Source organism: Centroberyx affinis, unplaced genomic scaffold (genome assembly GCF_046629955.1).
Source record: "Centroberyx affinis isolate AG114_WGS23_722 - 3 ecotype Tasmania unplaced genomic scaffold, CSIRO-AGI_Caff_v1 ptg000617l_1, whole genome shotgun sequence".
Lineage (NCBI taxonomy): Eukaryota > Metazoa > Chordata > Actinopteri > Beryciformes > Berycidae > Centroberyx > Centroberyx affinis.
In genome coordinates this window covers 70,383-91,638 of record NW_027279247.1, presented here as the reverse complement: position 1 = coordinate 91,638, position 21,256 = coordinate 70,383, and the positions used below count along the sequence as shown (strand labels likewise).

The window sequence follows — 21,256 nt, the reverse complement described above, 5'->3', positions numbered from 1 at the left end:
TACACTTGAGCTTATAGAGGACATTGATCTCACAAAGATTAGCAAGTGGAGGTAGTGCTGGAAACCTCAAATGACTGAAATGATGTATAGAGGCTTTTTCTGTCTTGTGTCGGCTTCAGTTTAGGTTTGAAACTTCTTCCAGCCTGTTAATATTAATATCATCATTAGGCTATAGTTTCACTATGTAAAATTAAACTAGTAGGTTCACATTTGTAGTAGCTTGGTAGTAATTAACTAAATTTAGATTTGGGTAGAGTTTTAGTAGTTTTCAGTTCTTTTTTGTCATTTTCAGTCGTAGTTAACTACTGCAACTAGCAACTATTATTGGCTGTTCAACAAATTTTCAATTGTTGCCTCTCATGTCTTAAGTCGACCTCCTTATGTATTTACATTAATTCTACTTTTTTATGTGAAATATCCAAACTGTGTTTTTTGGTTTGTTTGTAGGTCAAAACACATCACTCCTACTTGCTTTGGACTCTAGTTTCTGGCAGGCAGCTGGCAGAGGGAGGGCATTATAAATAAATTAACATTCCTTGCACTTTATTTTAATTTTTTGTTGACATCCTGATCAGTGGTATGTTTTGCCATCATGTGATTTTGGATAATATGACAGCAAATGTAGATAGGATCATTTAAAAAAAAAAAAAAGTAGTTTGAACTACTTTTTCTAAGTAACCTCCAGTGTGAAGTAACTGGTAGCTTGTAAAACAATATTTTCAAAGTAGCTTCCCCAACAGTGCCATTTCACATGAATTTGTATTCTGTGGACTCACAGCACTTACACCTGTCAGGAGATAGTGGCACGGTGCCGCAGTAAGACTAGTACTTATTTACAGGCCCACTTTACAATCTCCCTGTGCGTGTACCCAGCTCAGACTGCCGACAGGGTAATATGGCTCCAACCCATTTAACACACCATCAGAGACCCTGTTCAGGCTGACCTTTCGCATTCAGATAGGATTTCATCCAGCCAGTCTGGTTACATCACACAACCCTGCAGATATGAGAAATGGTTAACACTTTCTTTCATTAAGCTAAGTTGCAGTTGCAATTTGGTGACAGAGTAAATTAAGTTAGAGATGCGTCCTGGGTTAAAAACACTTACACACATACAAAGAAAGACAGAGAGCAGACAGATGTAACTGACATCTTGAGCATGGGGATATGCGTATTTTTCACAAAATGAAGCACACTGTTAGACAGTGGCTACTTTGGGTTTAGCTTAGCTTCAACTATTAGCAATTATTCAGTCAAATCATATTAGAGCTGATTAGAAAAGTGAACATGAATACCACTAACAACTGTAGTTCTTTTATTAGTGAAACTGTTGACCAAGCAGGAAGTACCTGCAGAGATCATAAGACTATTTCAAAGCTTGTCTTGCAGGGAAATGGTTGCCCACCACTGCAGTTACAAGCTATTGCACAAGTCCTATCAGCTATTTTTGTAGATTATGTTCATTCCCTGAGGACTTGCAAAGCATGTAATACTCATTAGTTTCACTATTTACAAGGTTCATTCAAGCTGTGTCAGTCTTTGTGGATGTCCCCGATAAGAAAATGTAATGTGAAGATGTGGGCTATGTGTTGAAGAAAGCACATAAAATGAAGGCATGGCAACCGTAAAACGACATGCATCAGAAAATGGCTTGAGATTTGTGGAGGTTTTTCATTTGAAAAGACGAGGCTTTCAGATCTCAAAACCTGGCACACAATGGGCTGCACAAAGCCACACTAAGGCCAGAAAAAAGAATGCTGCAGAGAAAAGGCGGGATGGATAGACCATGCAGGGGAAAGGAGCTCAGAGACAGAGAACAAGAATGGAGAGAGCATCTGGTGTGAATATCACCGTTTAGCATGTGCCGAATGTTAGTGAATGACGAGACCTTGCTGAAGAGAAGGATTTTCAGTGCTCTATTTGCTTAGTGCCCCTATTTGTTCATCCTGCTTCCACGTCCGCAGTCAACATATTCATATCTGTGTCTGCAATATGTGTGAAGTTCCTCTCTCCCTCTCTCTCTCTCTCTCTCTCTTTCCTACCCTCTCTCTCTCCCCTCCCCCTCTCTCAATTCAATTCAATTCAATTCAAAAATGCTTTATTGGCATGATTGACAATGTCAGTGTTGCCAAAGCAATGAAATGTATAAAACAATGTTATATGAGCAACAACAAGAACAATTCTGATTAAAATAATTACATATCCAGCGGAGAATGTGTTTATACAGAATTAAATAAATAAGAAAAAACACAAGCAATATGTGAGTAACTTATGAAATTAAAATCATGAAACTCTGTCTCTCTGTCTTCCTCTCTCTCTCTCTCTCTCTCTCTCTCTCTCTCTCTCTCTCTCAGTGGATTTGCGTGTGTGTACATCCCGATTTTGCCAAGTCAACTCAATATTTTATGTCATACTGTCTGGAGCCAACTCTTTTAGCCAATCAGAGTAGTTCTGTAGTTATTACATCATCGCCATGTACAATGGCATTTTCCACATTGAGTAACTAAATCAACCAGGACTCATATGTTATGTCCTTCATAGCATGTTTTACATATCTAATAAAGTACAAGTCCAAAACAAATAAACACAAGGATGTTATGTGTATTACCTGAGCTGTGTGTGTGCTGTTTAACAGGCCATTGCTGACCTGGTGACAGAGAAGGACCTGGCAGAGGGACGACTGTATCCTCCGCTCAACTCCATCAGAGGCGTCTCCTTCAAACTGGCAGTCAAGGTAAGAGCCTCGGACACAAACAATGAATGGCAGATGTCCTTCCTCACGGTGTCAGTTTGTGTCCATTTGGGCGGAGAGTTGTGATGCTGGATTGATTTCTCTACAAAGGTTGAATTATGTAAAATCAGAACTGCAAAACCTTGAAGTGCAAACTTGTGCATTGCAGATCATGGAGTACGCCTACGAGCACAACATGGCGACACTCAAGCCAGAGCCGGCCGACAAAGAGGCATATGTGCGCTCGCTCATCTACAGCACTGACTATGACATGTTTTCTGTGGACACGTACCGCTGGCCAGAGGACACCATGACCGTCCAGTCATGCAAACTGTAATGTAAAGGACAGAGGGACAAAGGGAGCCACACTGGAACTCGAGGGACAAGGCAACTACTGAGGTGCAATATCATCACCAGCAGTGATGTTGGGGTTTGAAAGAGGTTGCGTGTAGAATTTTCTCATTAATATATTGCTGTTAAATGAATTGTGATGACACATTTTGATAATAACAAAAGACAGGACTGACACTGTTTCTGATAGCGATCTGTTTCATGCTTTCATTTGGTATAGAGAAACAGAGAAAAGAGTGCTAGTAGAATACAGAAAGGAGGGAACCTAAAGAAATATGTTGATAGAAAGCAGCTCGCAGAGGCTATAGTATGTAGCATTGATGGTTGCTATCACATTATATTTTACATTGATATATTTAGAGAAAATCCTTCACGGGCTACCTTTAATTGTACTGTAAAAGGGACATACTTTATGATTGTGTCAGCTAAAATCCAAAAACACATTGTCAAATAAAAAAAGTTTTGATTAATGTTTACCTTGCGTGTTTGGTTAGTACATCTGTCTGACTCAGTCTTTGTAGCCTTCAGGGTTTGTACTTGTGGTGTGTGTGTGAGGTGGCAAAGGGAAAAGATACAGTGAGTGTTCGACTCAAATATAACAGGGACTTTCTAATAAAGATATGGCAAGCTCTTTAAATAGCTCCTAAATTGTGTGCAATTATAAGAGTGACTCACACAGAAATCCTATTAACTAACTCTCATTAGTCACCCATGAGACAGAACATATTGCAAATATTGTTTTTTTCCCAGTGACACATTCGCCTTGATAGGTCTGACATTATTAGAAACCTCCAACCTGCTCTGACATACAACACTGAACTGTTTTTTAATCATTAGGGCTTTTCAAGTCAAGTGTTGTCTTTAAGATGAAAACTGCTAACTGATTTTGGGATCAGACAACTTTAAATTTGGGGATTTTTTTTGACACACTTGTCTAGAGCGACTAAAGAGTGCAACAGTAGAATAAGCTTCAATTCCTCAATCACCAACATTACAAGCAACCAAAAAACAAGAGTGCAATGGTAGGTGTCTTAGTAGTGTTGTAGTACTCGAGATCAGTCTTAAGACCACATTGTGATGGTCTCGGTCTCGTCTCGGACTCGACTGCATTTTTACTCGGTCTTGACTCGGTCTCGGACAAAGAGGACTCGGAATTTTATTTCAAGACCAGTCGAGACCACAATTGCAGTAACATCATAACCTGCCGGTGCATTGTCTGATTTATTTATTTTTTACTGTGATTGAATATAAAACTTTCCCCCTTCAAATTGCAACCGATAACTTGGCTTATTTTAAGTTTGAAAGTTTATTAACCATTAAACGCTGCCACCCTCACTCACCCCCCTCTGAGCTGCACCAGGAAAGAGAACGCAGGATACAGGGGGAGAGAGCACCATGTGTGGCTGAAGAGGAGAGAATGAGATAATACAATTTGCCTACAGAAATCACAGAGAGTTTTGCAAAACAAGTTCTAAGAACTAATGTTACTTAAATTCCACAAGGTAATAACGTTACCGTTAAAGTCTGTAGTGCAGCAGAAGACATGTTATCAGGTTACTGTGTATACCGTTACTAACACAGGCGAGTAAATTGTGGAATTTTAAGTTTCACTTTCGTCTGCACAGCGGGGCTCTGGCAGATTGAGTAGGGGAGAGCGGGGCAAGTTGTCACATTGGTCAAAGTCAAAACACTATAACATAAAAACAATTTGTAGCCTATACATGACAGTAAATTATGTTTCTTCTCATTTCAGGAATCAAAATAATTATACATTGTGACATAAAAGCAAGGGTCAGCTATAACCTGATAATAATTTTGAATGTTTTAGTGAAGCTATGTGCTCAGGGTGTTTTAACACTTCTGTTTCATTCTGCCCACTGTCTTGAGCCTTTCCAAAGGTCAGTGAAATCGAATTGCAATGTTTCAAAGGATTGCCTTCTGTCACTGAGTACATACTGTACATCCATTTTACTTAAATTCCTAAATAATGCTTTCTTTCTTTTTGAATTTTAGCAAATGGTGTAAATGTTGAGCCATCACTCTGATTACATGGTCTTGAAAATGGACTCGCATTGGTCTGGTCTCGGTCTTGACTCGGTCTCGCCCCACTTCGGTCTTGGTCTTGACTCGGTCTCGCCCCCCTCAAAGTCTTGGTCTTGACTCGGACTTGATACGCTCTGGTCTTGGTCTTGACTCGGTCTCGGTTTAGGTGGTCTCGACTACAACACTATGTCTTAGTGCCCTTATAATATTCCTGCAACCATAGAACGATCATGTAAGAGCGAAGAGCTAGGAAAAGAAATGAATCAGAGCTAAGGAGAGAGTTAGAAGGAATTTTAAATATGGATGCCTAGTGCCCAGGTGGGCTACCTCGTGAAAAGGGGCCTTTCTGTGTGTTTGTTTTCCCCGTGCTCATATGGGGTTTCCTCCATATAACATCGGTAAGGACCCCCACTAAAAACATGCAGAAGATTATCACCTGACCAGCGATGACGACGACTGAAGTTGGTCCCCGGGCGCTGTACTGTAAAGCTGCCCACTGCTCCTGGCTGCCCCCCGGAGGAAGGACAAGCCTTGGATGGGTTAAAAGCAGAGACTGAAATAAAGACAAGCTTGCTTGTCCGGTTTCATTTTTTTAATATTACTTAGTACTATTACTTCTTCTGCTGGGTTGCTTTGACCTCAGTGTTTTATAAGAAGTGGCCATGACATCGGCAATGGGTCATTGGCAATAAGAGCAGATATCAGTGGCAGGCAGGTTTATGACAGCAAAAAGAGAAAATCCAAGGATATCTTGGGTGTTGCATGTTGTTAACAAGTGATGTGGCGCGTTTTTATCTCCTGCAAATCTTGTGAGAGGCATTCCATCCTCTCTCTGAGATGCTGAGAGCTTCATCCATGCCTATTCCCATCTCTTTATCTCCCCTTTAAAGTGCTCTATCAAGCTACTGTTGCTCTTGATTATCACTACTTTTCAATGATGCGTAAATCAAGCAATTCATTTGATTTGATCTGTTTCTCTCTCTCTCTTTCTCTCTATCGCTCTTTCTCTCTCTCTGTGATGATTTTCTGCATCTTGAGCTGGACTGAATATTTAATAGCATTGCGCACTGTCTGCTGTGGTATTTTCTATTCACATGCAGTTCAGATGACAATTGAAATGGTGATTGTGTTCTACAATTTTGATCATTTCTGAACCGTATTTGTTCCGCTCCCATACCTCTTATAACTTCAAGTACATTCATTAAGCAGAAAGAGCATCCAACTCTGGCAGAACTCTCAAGTCAAAATGTGATCATTGCAAATAAAGCAGTCGTGTGTTATACAATTGAGGAGAGATTATGAATTATTTGAAATATAAACACACAGTGACAGTTCAAATAGAACTTAATTGCCCGTGTCAATCTTTGTTTTCCTCTGTTAAACAAGCCCTCTCTATCTATTTTACACTGTTCTGTACATGCTCCAATATGTGTGCACATCACAGGTGACAGGTAACAGTGAACTCACAGTGTACAGATGCAGCCATTGATGAAACCACACTTTTGGGTTTTTTTTTACTGCAGGCTCACTGAACCACTGCTGCAATTTGACTCAATCCACAAAAGCAATTGTTTGGAAAAATCCAGTTGTGCTCTCATTTGAGCCATTGAAAGTCACAAGGAATGGTCTGATAACTGTTCTGTGTTGTAAAATATTGATTTGGTTCAATATATCCAAGAAGCCTGCAGTATTAATGTGGGATAGATTCAAGGTAAATGAATGTGGTGGGACTTCTACAATGGCTACCACTGTTAGAGTTTGTGAGTGGTCCTCAGCCTCTGAGATGCCTTTCCTTTGGTAATCAAGGTTGGATGGGATGAAAGTGGAAGATGAATCACACAGTGGAGACTAAATAATAATAGTCATCCTTCAGCTGCTGCTGCTGGCCCCATGTAATTCAACTCATAGAGAAATGTGCTACCATTGCCAGAGGGTTCAATTTCCAAGAGGGGCACCCATGCCAAATGGATGTAGTATATAATACCTTTCCTTTTGATAAAGGTTATCACCTTTATGCTCCACCTGGCTTTACCCAAAACAGGCCTGGCCAGTCACCTTTTATCATTTAAGCACCTTTTATATGTTTTCACTCCTGTCTCTGGGGAAATCATTGTCTATTCAAAATGTATACCATCGGCAGAGGAGAAAAGAACAGAGAGAAGGTTCTGGAGAACAGATCCAAGGGAGATAAAGGGGGGAGCTAACTAAAATCACGGTGGTTGTTCTCTGGCTTTAAAGTCACAAAAATTACTATTTCATCTGAAATGTCCAGCAAACTGCCAAACATGCAATTCAATAAAGTCTATATGGTAACATTCAGTCTATTGTTCGAGGAGACATTTAAATGTTTCTACACTAGGTCAACTCATGCATGTAAATTGCAGGCCATACAGTAAGCACAGGGAACAATCCAGTTCTGAATAGCCTGCTCTGCATTGTTTGCATCTTATTTCACAGCTTCAGACTAATAATGGAAGGTTATGTCAGAATAGTTATAGAAACGGAAAACATACCACACACTCAAAAAAACACCTCCATGCACTAAGATTTAATGCTCATACCAATATTATGCCAAATAACACCTCCATAAACATTCAATCAATTCAATTTTGCTATTATATAGTTATGTTGCCACTATAATGCACAGTGAGGTGCTGCTATAGCAGCATCTCACTGTGCATTTATCTTTCTCTGTGTATGTGTGAACCGTTGACATTACTTCAGTGAATTTCAGTGTTCTCTTTTTTTCCTGATAATTGCTTTTGTTGAGTCTGCCTAGAGACACAGGTGGCTGTGATGCTCTTTGTTTCAGAATTGTTTTCTTTAGGGTGAAACTGCGTGAGAGTGCGTTCAGAGTCTTATTTATGGCACCCTGTCTCCATAAATGCCTTTGCATTGTTTACCTTCTCCTGATATAGTGATGAATAGGTGGCCATTTAATGGCCTTTCCGGATGTACTGGTGTACTTGCAACAGGTTGTCTGTCTAATAAAAAGATGGGAGATAATGGACCACTAGACTGAGCAAAGTTTAATTATGAATCATTTGTAAGATTGTAAGATGGTAACAGTCCTATTATAATCTTGAATAGCATCCAACTCATTTTATTGTTGGGAGGTATTCCAAAGAAACAGTTTTGAAGTAGCCTATATTAATCTTTTCTTACATGAATAAATAAAAATCTGTGGTTATTATTAAGGGAGTACATATATACAATTTTCAAAGTGTAATTTATTAAAGTGTAAGAGTAGACTTTTTGAGAGAAGAAGCCCCCTATGGGAAACTTGTCCCACAATGACATTTTGAATAAACTAGCCCTAGCCAGTGTTTGGAAGCACAGTATCATGACAAAATAACATAATAGTTCTGGTAAGAAATTTACTTTTTTTTTTGTAGTCTAAAAAGCTGCCTAGCTATGTTCACAGAATATATCTAGCTTGATAGCTAGCTTGAATTTCTTTACTAGTGTAAGCATCCTGAATCCTGAGAGAAAACAAATTTGAAATAAGTAATAAATAAGCAATAATACTAATAATGTTAATACTAATAATAAAGAAACGTGACAGTATTTGGATATACTGTATATTTTTAGAAAGTCTTCCAACTATTTGTCACTGGCCAATAAGAGCAAGGTCAGAATTTGAAAATAAGGTTGATTTTAACATAAGTTGCCCCTTTTCCTAATTTTATATTTTGTATTCGGCTATAATAGCAAAGTTATATGCTGTTATGATTGAATTATATTCTAAATGTGTTTATTTAAGCATGCTTCTTTTATACGCATACTGATATTCAAAGGGGCGTCTAACCCCGGGTGAAGTGGGGGTTGTGTCCTATGTGCATGTCATGTACATACATACACACCGTATATCTTGTTTTGTGATGCCAGTGACATTAGCACCGTGTTTTATGGAAGGAAGCGTTAATTGCCCCGAGGTCGACTCTGCGCACAATCCGTGCGTAATGCTCATGGAGTCGCCAGTGCGCTTCACTGCTGCAGGTGCAATAGTTTATTAGAGGAGTTAGTGCAGTCATTTTGCAGCAATGGGGTTTGCAGAAGGACGTTGTTATCCCCGCCATGATACAGTTATTTTTGTTTGGTTGCTTTAACTGCTATTTACTGCATTTCTTGCGTCCATTGACACCATGAACGAGACGACAGCAGCTTTTTGGAACCGGTCTTCGTCCCCGAACGAATCGTGGAGTGAAGATAGAAATCCCTCTGATGTCTCCTTCAGTTTTGTCTATTTTACAGAAACCACCATCCTACCTTCTCTGATTGGGTTCCTCTGTTCTACGGGACTTGTTGGCAACATTCTGGTCTTAGTGACCATCCTGAGGTAAGCGCTCAAACCAGCAAGTCGCATCACGCGCACTTCTCACATGTGACAACTTTCCAGGATAAATGTGACTAAATGTATTTTCAAAACACAGTTCCATTATGAGAACTCAACATTTAAGTATACTCGCATCCACCTAACGGTATCTGCTTCGGGCAGCAGTCAGCTCCTTATGCTTCATGTGCCACTCATGAGCGTAATTATCATGAATATATTATATAATATACTATACTATATATAATATAGTTTATATTATATATACACTATATTTCTCATCAGTGATAATTAATCCTCATAATCATGATTATTCTTTAGAGTGCACTTTGCTCACACAGTGCTCCAAAAGACTCTTAGTAGTCTACTCCTTAAATCTTGATGAAAAATCACTATAATGTTCTTGTCAATATTCCTACAAGGATTTACGTATAGCCTGCCTGTGACACTCAATAGTGAGTACAGTGACCTTATATGGTATTTTTTCCTCCTATGGTAGCACTATAATAATATTCATATAGGGACAATGTTGCAGTGATATTTGTCTAGCATCCTTCTAAAATTCATTGTAGTTCTTTTTCGTGAGGGAATCACTACACCATTACTATTGTTCGGACTGGCTGGAGGGATATTGATTAGTTTCCAGATTAACCGCAGGGCTCAGATGAAGTTTTTCTTATCGCCGTTCACAATGCACCAAGCATCAAATACCGTGTTGCTAATAACCATAATGCATTCATTATGTGTTTACAGGGGGGCTTTTATTTTGAAAGTTTCTCTCTATAAACTGACCCACTCTTCCACTGCTGTCTGACAAATGAAATAAATATTATGTCGCCTTATGAACACTATATGAGCACCTTATGAGAGCTGACATAAGATGCAGAATCAGTATTCATGAATGCATTGTGCAGCTGTTATGAAACTGTTATTGAGGCATTATAACCATTGTTCTAGTGGTAAATAAAAAGGTTGGTAAACTATGACATGCAGTCGGTGATCATCATTAGGCAAACAACCACTGATATAAGCAAACAAAATCCTACTTATGTTTCCACCAAAAGCAAAATCCATTAATTTATGTCTATTTCCCCTTAAAAGACACGTATCTATCCTCCTAACTTAGATCAGTCTTACATCAGATAAGTCACAACAATGTCAGGCTAAAACTGTGAGTAAACTCTATTCTACAAATAAAAAAGTGGGTATACCCTCCATTACATCCCTGATTATGAATGTGTTATACACCGGAGTTCATATAAATTGTTCGGCATGGATGTACTAAAGCTGCTTTCTGTAGGCCATAATGTGTCTGGCTTGCTGGGTGTTCCTATGCACACTGCTGAGCCAGTACCAGCATCTTTCTGTGTAATGATTTGTTATAGTGTATCCTTTCTGATGGCCCCAGTGGTGTATGTGCATATTTAATGGTGGTACTGCAATATGTTCCAATCCACTAGATAAGGTAAGTACCCAAAAAAGTTTTGCACTAATCTGCAGTGCATATACAGAGGCTGAATGTGGTCTAAACATCCATTATTGATGCAGAAAAAGGTCTGTGAAGTCAGCTTTGTTTCTGTGTGAGAGAGAGAGAGAGAGACAGTTTCTCGAGTGTACATGCCTTTAGCTCTATTCAGAATGCTACATCTGTCCTTCTGTGACTGCAGTGAGACTTTAAGTGTGGATGAAAACAATTACATTCTCTTCATTTTCTTCATTTTCCTGACTAACTGTGGGTGGCGATGCCTATAGGCAGAGAGATAGAAATGAACTTACTGCAGTCTGTCATATAGCTATTAGTTACTAGTTAAATGCAACATTTTGACTGGCCATAATTGCAATGTATACATAATTTGACAACTCATGATTGTGGTTGTGCATCACCATTTGGACTACAATTCCATTACAGATACTTTTGATTAGAATTATGACAAGTCAAAATTACATTATGGATATCTTGATTGGATTCATGACTATAAAATGAGTAATAGACATCCACTAGATAAATTAGAATTCCCTCAATGTGATTAAATGTGAAAATGTGATATGCACTGGGGCTTTGGTCGGCCAGACATGTGGCTTCAGAGGAGAGAGGGTGTGTGACAGGAAGAGTCCATCAAACTGAAGATAATCTCAAGAGCGTTACACACCGGCTCAAAATGACAGTGCAAATTGATATTCCTTTTCCATGTGGATATGAGTCAGTAGACCATGTTGGAGGGGTACTGCTGGGTTGAGAAACAATCCTATGGAACACACTGTCGCAAATGGAAAACGATTTTTTTTTTCCATTTCCACACTGGGAACTCAAGGAAGACAAGTTCAAACTACTCGGTATCAACAAATTGGATAATGGATGTTAAGGCTTTTTCCAATCCAATCCAATTCAGTTCAATTCAGATTTAGATTGGTCCCAGAGGAAAAGACAGAACTGTATGCTTTAGGTGTGGCAGAGAGTAAGTTCCTTTGTACATGCTATTGTGTACATGCTAAGTGAAAACATTTTGGTTTATTGAAACACCTTTCCCACAATATCCTGAATTATGTCTGTTAGGAAACTACAATAGATCCAGTGCAAATCGGACAAATCCCAAAATAAAGAAGATTCTTAGCCAGGAAATGCATTCCCAGCTCTTAATTGGAAAATAGTTTTTGAAAGATGAATAAATGTATTCCTTTTGGAAAAATCCCATATGCCCTTAGGAAAAAGCAGGATAGTTTCAAGAAAATAATTCAACATAAAAACTTTTGTTGGTCAATAATGGAAAGTTATTTTGTTGTTTTGTTCCATATTCAGTTATCTCTTACTATGGCCATGAAACGTTGTGCAATATATGTTATGTTTACTGTACTGTGATGTGGGTCCTGTACTGTATATTGTACTGATTGTATGTTGTACTGATGTTTTTATGTTTTTATGTTGGAATGTATTGAAAACAAATTCCACCAGCCTGGCTGTGTGGTCATTAAAGAATCTAATCTAATCTAATCTAATTTTATGATATTGATACTAATACATCTGCTGAGATGTCTCCCATGGACATAATGCAATCAATCTAATATTGGATATAGGAATTGGTTTGTTATTTGTTGTTATTGATAGTTATATTTGAAAAAGTGAAAATGAAATATTTTAAAAAAGAAAATATTCTCTTCTGCTTCATGGAAAGGAAACAGCAGCATTCGTTCTCCCTCCCTGCAAGTCTTGCAACCCATAATACATCTGCTGCTGTTTAACATAATGAATGGAAAAGAGGAGAGTGGCGCAACAATTGTGTTTGACAGGTGGCAGTTTGTAATTCAATAAGATGTTCTGTGCCCATAAAACATCTCTCAGCTTTTTTCAGCACAAGTAAGCATGTCCTTTTTGAGACTGTTTATTTCATGCTATTTCAGGATGATGGCAAGCTCTTAGGTGTGCTGTGTGTTGTTGGGCCATTTAGTGACTGCCATGAAAACAAGACATCTAAATATAGTCTTCCTCCTTGGGACAAAGGCGATAGGAAAAGCCAAAGACTCAGGAAAGGAGCACTGGAACCTGTGATTCTGGTCTCCAAGGCTTTTCATCTTTGAACAAACAATTATTCATAAGATATGATGAAACTTTAATGATCCCTGTGGAGAAATAGGGTCATTGCAGCAACAAATAGCACTAGGAAATAGCAAAGAAATATAGAATATAAATAAGAATATATGAAATGGGGGTTATATAAACATAAAACTAATTTTAGCATTAGGAAGAAGAATAAGATAAAGGTCTTATAAGCAAGTTATACAATGGCATTACATCACTGAATAAGGACACTACAGACTATGTGAAACAACGATGGGAAAAAGAGCTGGACATTGAAATAACTGAAGACATGTGGCTGAATGCCTGGGAAACACAGTTGTCCTCCACCAACTCCCGGACCTGGAGAGACTTCTGTTGGAAGAACTTGATTTGCTTTTTTATCACTCCTAAGCAGAAGTCTAAACAAACTGGCAGGGTTAATTTGTTTGTGGTACTGGGGAGAAAAAAAACCAAACATGGACCAGGTGGAGAGAAATGTATCTTTGAAATATTTAAGACGGGTGGGAAAAAGTTGAGTCAACATCCAGTTGCAGGACTACCGGTACCCCCTTCCACAAATGGACAGTGTGTAACGCTGCCATCAATGAGGATAGGTATATTATTTTCTGGTAACGGTTGATGCGCTGTGTCTTGGGAGTGTTTACATGAAACTGAACATGACAGCTCCTCTAGCTATCCTGCTGAGACGTCTCCTCTGCTTGTCCATCAGGACAACGAAGAAGACCGTGCCGGATGTGTACATCTGTAACCTGGCTGTGGCAGACGTGGTCCATGTGACCGTCATGCCCTTCCTGATCCACCAGTGGGCTCGTGGTGGTCACTGGGTGTTTGGCAGCACGCTGTGCACCATCATCACCTCTCTGGACAACTGCAACCAGGTGGCCTGCGCTGCTGTGATGACCGCTGTCAGTCTGGACAGGTGAGCGGCACTGCCTTCATTCTCTTTAGGATGAATGCATTCTCTTTATGATGCATATGCTTTCTCTCTGTTTCCCAAAAGCATCTTACTGTTAATTGAAACCATCCTTGTCTATATGGCATCTTATTTGCACAATAGTTTAAGTCTAGTCTTAGTGGTAAGCAGTGGTGGAAGAAGTACTCTGATCCTTTACTTAAGTAAAAGTACCAATACAGCAATGTAAAAATACTCCATTACAAGTAAAAGTCCTGCATGAAAAATCCTACTTAAGTAAAAGTACATACTGTAAGTATTAGCAGCAAAATGTAGTTAAAGTATTAAAGTAAAAGTAGTGGTTTGGTCCCTCTGACTGATATTTTATTATATATGACATCATTAGATTATTAATACTGAAGCATCAGTGTGTAAGCAGCATGTTACTGTTGCAGCTGCTGGAGGTGGAGCTTGAACGACTTTATATACAGTTAGCTAGTTTAGTCCAGTGGTTCCCAACCTAGGGGTCGGGCCCCTCCAAAGGGTCACCAGAGAAATCTGAGGGGTCGTGAGATGATTAATGGGAAAGGAAAGTTCTGATACACAAATCTGTTTTTAGTTTTGGGACTTTTTCTCTAATCTTTGATTTTTGCTGAAATATTGGATCATTTGAACATGTATTGAAATGAAACCATGTGAGGTTTAGAGGGAAAAATCACTATTTGGTGGAGCTGTTAACAACTCATAGATCTGAAATGTGACCCTGACTGCACACTGCTTTTTGTAAGACATCAAAAGCCAAAAAGGTTGGAAACCACTGGTTTAATCTTTAATAATGTGTTGTATTTTAAAAGCTTGTTATATTATCCATTGTGTCAAATCTCCATCTGAAAAGTAACTAAAGCTATCAAATAAATGTAGTGGAGTAGAAAGTACAATATTTCCCTCTGAAATGTAGTGGAGTGGAAGTATAAAGTAGCATCAAATGGAAATACTCAAGTAAAGTACAAGCATCTCAAAATTGTACTTAAGTACAGTACTTGAGTAAATGTATTAGTTACTTTCCACCACTGGTGGTAAGTACTTCTGAGAAAACCACAACTCTTTGATATATATTATTGACTAGAGTTTGATGTCAGTGCTGCTATGCTACATACTTCACATACATTGTTTACTACATCGTATACATACTATACATCATATACTACATCACATAATGCTTTGAATTTTTCTTGTTTGGGTATTATGAAGAATTTAGTCTTTATCAACCTTAGGCTAGAATGAAAGACATTTTCACATGATTGAATAATAGAATCAACTAGACTTAAAAAAAAAAAAAAAAAAGTAATCTACTTCAAATTGTTATGCAAATGTTGTACTGTCTCTTGGCTGCATATTTAATAAACCCAATTGTGGTGCAGGCAGTTTACAAGTAATCCCAGTGGGTACCAGTGATATTTGGGATAGATGACAGGTGCTGAGAGGAAGGACATGATGCATCATGGATGCAGGATACGTCTTTCACCCATCTGTTACTTCTCCACTCTAGAAAACAGAGTGCGTTGGTGTTCCTCCATGGCTAAAAATAATCAAAGCTGGTGAGGGATGAAACATTTGAATGAATAGTTATCTCCAAATCCTCACACCTCCTCCCTTTATAATCATTTCTACACATGTAGAAACATTAAAAGCAGTACATGGCATTTGCTACATTATGTATCACTCATTCAGCATCTTGAGCACAGAATGTACTGCCATTTTTACTTCTCACTAATGCTGGTGCCTTATCAAAATTTTGGCAGGAGCTGAGAGAAATGTGGAGGATCCTGTTTTAGAGAGTTTTTGTTCTGGGTTTTACTTTTACGGTACTCTTTAATTTGCTATCTCTCTTTAAATACTGTGACTACAAATCGCAGATGAACTACAAATGCCAAAACCCTGGTCTAAATGCATGTGTAATGCTCCTGGAGTTGTTACTTTGCAAATCTTAAGGTCCCAGAGATAGGGAATGGGTTTGAATTGCCACATGCTGAAACATATTGGATTTACTAGCTTTGTTTTCAGTACTGCATGCTTTTTTTCCACATGCAAGTCATGTAATGAGTCATGTAATGAACAGCACAATGTGTCACGGATACATGAAGGCCTTCTGCTGGGCCATAGGCTTGCACATAATCACACCCACAACACTGCCACTCACAAGCCTACAAATATAATCGCCTTGCTTACTCACTATCATGAGTACTGCGCACCCATGCTCAACTCTGGGTCGTGCAGCCATTGTAGTAATCCAAAATATTCTAGATATCAATAGAAAAATAATAAATCATACAACCAACATACTCACCACTGATCATTGTCACCCTCACCTTTAACACAATGCTTACACAGCATTAAAAATGTGTGCTTGACACATTTGGCGGTGGTCTCACAAGGCAAACACAAAAGCGGATTAAAACAGACAACATTTATTGTGATTGATTTACACAAAAATCACAACAAATGATCATATACTTTTAAATATGTGGCAGAGGTGCTGGACCTGCCAAAACAGGTGCTGGTTCAGATGTGGGAGGTCATCGATTGTGTTCTGGCTGAATACAGCACAAACAAAGCCCTTGACGGACTCAATAAGACTAGCAGGCATTTCAATTTCAGTTTTGCTGAGAGCTTCTTCTACAGTAGTTCAATAAAAATGTCACCTATCCTTTTATCTCCCCAGGATAATTATGAAGTGGGTGCCGCTTAAAAATATTTGGTTTCCTGAAAATTCACATCTTTTTTGGCTCAGTAGAGATGGCGCACCTCAGCAGAGCTTCAGCAAAACATTAATTTTGGCAGTTTGTCCCTGAGCTGAGTGTGTGCCTGAACTTTTAAGTGGAGTGGATTAATTATACATAAATTGGGTTTTGCACAACCCGTAACCCTATAATGTCATTTTTTTTCATGGCAACAACTTTCAGTTTTCTTTACACCATGTTTTTTTTTAGTATCAAAACAGTCATGATGTTCTTCTTGAAAATGACTTTTTTTGTCAGTTTTTTGGCAACTCGTGGACTTTTTCATACCGAAAAGACACAATGTTCTCAAAGATGATGTTGTGTGATGTCCTTGAAGCTTCAGCACCAACTAAATAACTTTGGATGATTGATTTGCACTGAACTTTGCAGAAAACCACCTTTCCATGGCTCTTCTTTGTTGGGGTAGAAGGAGAAGGAGCAGAAATACACAACAAAGGGTTTGGTAGCTCTTTTATCATAACAGTTATAAGACACAAGTAAGTAAGCACACTGATATAGCCCTCTTTGCTCTTGCACTCTCACTTTTGCACTTTTGAGTCTGAGTTTGTATGCCATGCTTTGGTATTGTTGTCTTCAAGGTTTCATTTCATGTTGTTTTCTCTATATGTGGATGCTAGCCAGCAGAACTCTCAGGGATAAAAGAGATGAACTTGAATTCCCACAGCTCCTCTTTAATTCTCTCCGCCTATTGATCTCTCAGGTAAAAAATCTGAATCTGAATCTCTCAGGTACCTGGCGGTGGTTCATCCATTCCGTCTGATGGCTCTCAGAACCAAGTCTAAGACCATCGGCATCAACCTGTTTGTGTGGGTGATCTCCTTCGTCATGGTCCTTCCCGCATGGATCCACTCCAAAGTCATCCGATTCTCCGATGGACTGGAGAGCTGCACCATGAACCTGGTCTCCCCCAGCTCTGTTCTCTGGTAGGGCAAGACAAGAGGCGGGCTCATTCACTATGGGCTGCTCTGACAAAGGGGTTTGCTCCATCTGAGCCGGACCCCCCCAAAATCTAGCATAAACTAACAAAACATTTAAGAAGAAGAATAGTCCGCTACACAGTTAAGAAATTTGTTAATTAAAAACAGTGACATTCCAATGAATTAGCCTCTAATTCTTTCATTTTGGATTTAAAAGCAATTAGCGAGATTAACAGTTTTAAGTCGTTCCAGGCAGAAGGTGCAGAATAAACGTCCTTTTTTCTAGTCTCTGTACGTACATTTGGGGCAGAAAGCATATAAAATGTTAGATATTCGTTGTTATAGCACAATCGTTGTTCGTTGTTGTATTCACTGTGTCAAGCAGTGCATAACTGGTTCCTGGAATCTGAAGCTCTTAAGCAGACATTGCCATAGCAACTGGTGGTCAGCCATTTTTCACCCCAGGCTACCTCCATCTCTGTTGCTCCATCTTCTATGTGCCTTGGAGCTTTCGTCGCCCACATTCTGCAAGCTACGACACTTACAGCTATAAAAAACCCAGGAGCTTTCAAACTTCAAAAATTATCGGGCAGGATTTCAAATGCAGAGCACTTTAATGAAAAATGCATTTGAGATAACACTCTATAATGGGAAAGTAACAAGATTAACTTCTTAAAAAAAAACAAAAAAAACATGAAAGCCTCAGCAATCATGTCCTTTTTTTTACAATTATCTTGAGATGTAGCCTTGGATAAAAATACGGCACTCACAGTTCATACCACCCACTCCTTAGCAGAGGAGCAGAGACGAAGTCTGAGGGAAGTGAAATTTACTTTCAACCCCCTCTCTCCCTCTTCCTCCCTCCTTCTATCTTACAGGTACACCCTGTATCAGACAATCACGTCTTTTTTCCTGCCTCTGCCTCTCATCATCACCTGCTACATTCTCATCCTGTGTTACACCTGGAGGATGTACCTGAAGAACAAGCAGGCGCGACGGTGAGTCTCTCCTCGGCTCCTCAACTCAGTTTTGATACGTGAACCTCTCCCTTGCCCCTAAATAACGTTGTTTATGGTAACAATAACTGTGTTCAAGATGAAGTGACTGCCAAGTTGCAGCATCAGTAGGCCTATATAAGTTCAAGTTCGAGTTCAAATAAAGTCAGACCAACTGAGTGAATTTGAGTTTTTGTTGGCATTACATTTTTTTACAGGGGGATATTATTGCCTTTTGCCCAGATAATTGGAACAGACACACTAGATCTAAATCGTTCTTGCTTTATTTTAGGCGAAGGCAGCCGCAGCAGTGGACAAACATGGGCATGCATAGACGCACAGGCTTTTTGACATCAACTGCGGGACGATGGGAGATGGTATCTTGAGTGGCACTACAGGGCGATGAGTGGTCAAATAGGGAAACAGCAACAGTGGTGCTTCCACAGACTCAGAGGCAGAGAGGAAGAAGAGTACACGGAATGTTCTCAAGTGCGATAAAATATCCAAGTGTAGTTGTCATGCACAGAGGATTAGCCCATTGGTGCTATTTGTGGGTTTCTTTTCCCTCTCCAGTTGATATCTCTTTTTTCCTCATGCATCATAATGTCTATTGGCACTTGCCTTGGAGCTCCAGTTGGTATCATTCTCTCATAGGAAAGCATATCCTGATTATCATGTCACACCAGCAGACAGCCTTCAGAGATTGATGGGGCCTTTTATCCCAGGGAACAGCGACACTTTTAAAACCCTTTTCCTACTCTGTCAAGCTGTCATTTCTTTAATTGACTTATCCACCCCCTCTCATGGGGACTATTTTCAGCCTGACAATGATTTGGTTACACACTACAGACAGGGAAAGAAAGATCAAACCTTGATCTTGTCGTCTTAACATTTGTCTGCAATGTGGCAAATGAGGACACAGATAAGCGATCTCTACCAACTCTTTGATCCGTCACTCACCCTTTCACCCTCTCCCGTACGTTTCAGCTACAGCACCAACCTGCCTCGCATGCGCGCCATCCGTCTCACCAAAATGGTCCTGGTGTTGGTGGCAGTCTTCCTGGTGAGCGTCGGGCCCTACCACGTCCTGCAGCTGGTCAACCTGACCGTGCGCAGACCCACGCTGGCCTACCACACCTGCTACTACCTGTCTGTGTGCCTGAGCTATGCCGCCAGCAGCATCAACCCCTTCATCTACATCCTGCTGAGCGGACACTTCCGCCGAAGACTGACCAGACGCATGACCTCCAGCGGGCCCAGCGTGGAGAGGGAGCCAGCCATCCAAGTCCCGACACCGCACTCCAGCTTTGGATGAGCTCACGCCTCCCCCCCTTCACCCTCCTTCACTGTTTGGCTGGTTGAGAAGATTGACTGAGGGTTGATTAAAATGGTTGAAGAAATTGAAGTCAATATCAAAAAGTATAAAAAACAGCTTATAATGTTAGAGTTTTCCCATCTTTGATGCACTTACTGAAGGCTTCATAGACTTGAAAGTCTTTATGAGCTTTCCTTACATTTTCTTGCACAAGACCTTATGATAGTATGAACTGATGCGTCTCAAAGGAGGATCATCTCATAAATGATCTTATGCCATTGTTTTCATGAGACTGCAAGTAAGTGTTGGCTGATATTGTAAAAAAGATCCTCCTGCAGTCAGCTGCAATTTGAAGAAACTATCTGTTTTATGAGGTAGTGCAATATTGCAATGAATGGAATTGTATTGAATGGAATATTGAATATCATAAATCATCAGTTTATCATAAGTTTATCTCAGAATAGCAGTGCTGATCTAAGTTTACTAATCACATCCTACCTTCACAAACCATTCTTTGGTATAAACCCCGCCTCAATTTAGGTACTTTTTTTCACATGAAATTTCATAATATTTACATTAACAAGATATTTGTGAATTCAGTCCAATGGACAGTCTCATTCTTCCTCATTCAACATTGTCTGAAAGGCTACATTGATCTTAGATCAGCACTCAGAGAGGCTAGACGCTTGTGAAATGTATCTTATGGTGGTTTGGCTCCCTCCAGAGGACAATTTTTGTTATTGCAAGAAAATAGCAAATTGTTTAGGAGAAATTATCTCTTTTGTTCAAGATCAAAATATTTTTTCTAAGTTATATTTATCTTCGATCAATGATTACACTCACTTGTGAGAGTTGTGTTCATTTGCATGCCAGTGTCAAAAGCTAATTCACTGATTGTGGTATTCAGAGCACAAACATACACACACACACACACATACACACACACAAACACACACACACACACACACACACACACACACACATCTGTGGTGTTTGCTGCAAGTATGCAGTAATAAGAGCAGCAAGTGAATAAAAGTTATTCCCTGAGCATCAGTGGTCAGACGTTGTATTTTGTGTGTGTGTGTGTGTGTGTGGCTGACTGGACTGAGCTGTGGACTGGCCTTAGGGCCTTTTACCAGTTAACAGGCCGACCGCTGGCCAGACAGTCAGCACCAGAGGCACTGGCTGGCTGGATGAACCCTCTACCTCACTCTTCAGGCCCACTGCCCATCCCAGTCTGTAATCAATAGAGAAGCAACCAGACCAGACAGAGTAACAGCGTCCCGCCCCGGGCGAGGCTTTGG

At 39.7% G+C, this 21,256-nt stretch overlaps 2 protein-coding genes across 2 annotated transcripts in view; both read left to right on the top strand.

The window, feature by feature from the left end:
- me1 (malic enzyme 1, NADP(+)-dependent, cytosolic) overlaps positions 1 to 3,520 on the top strand; it is an 88,656-nt gene extending 85,136 nt beyond the window's left edge. The window contains exons 13-14 of the mRNA XM_071518625.1: positions 2,636 to 2,734; positions 2,901 to 3,520. Of these exons, the coding sequence (XP_071374726.1) occupies positions 2,636 to 2,734; positions 2,901 to 3,068 (267 nt within the window). The 3' untranslated portion in view covers positions 3,069 to 3,520. The remainder of the gene's footprint in view (positions 1 to 2,635; positions 2,735 to 2,900) is intronic.
- A 5,750-nt stretch (positions 3,521 to 9,270) lies between these two features.
- On the top strand, positions 9,271 to 19,952 carry LOC139643480 (melanin-concentrating hormone receptor 2-like). Its single transcript, XM_071518628.1, has 5 exons — positions 9,271 to 9,464; positions 13,742 to 13,951; positions 17,454 to 17,648; positions 18,521 to 18,640; positions 19,625 to 19,952. The coding sequence occupies exons 1-5, from the start codon at positions 9,271 to 9,273 to the stop codon at positions 19,950 to 19,952; spliced, it is 1,047 nt and encodes a 348-aa protein (XP_071374729.1).
- The last annotated feature ends 1,304 nt before the right edge of the window (positions 19,953 to 21,256 follow it).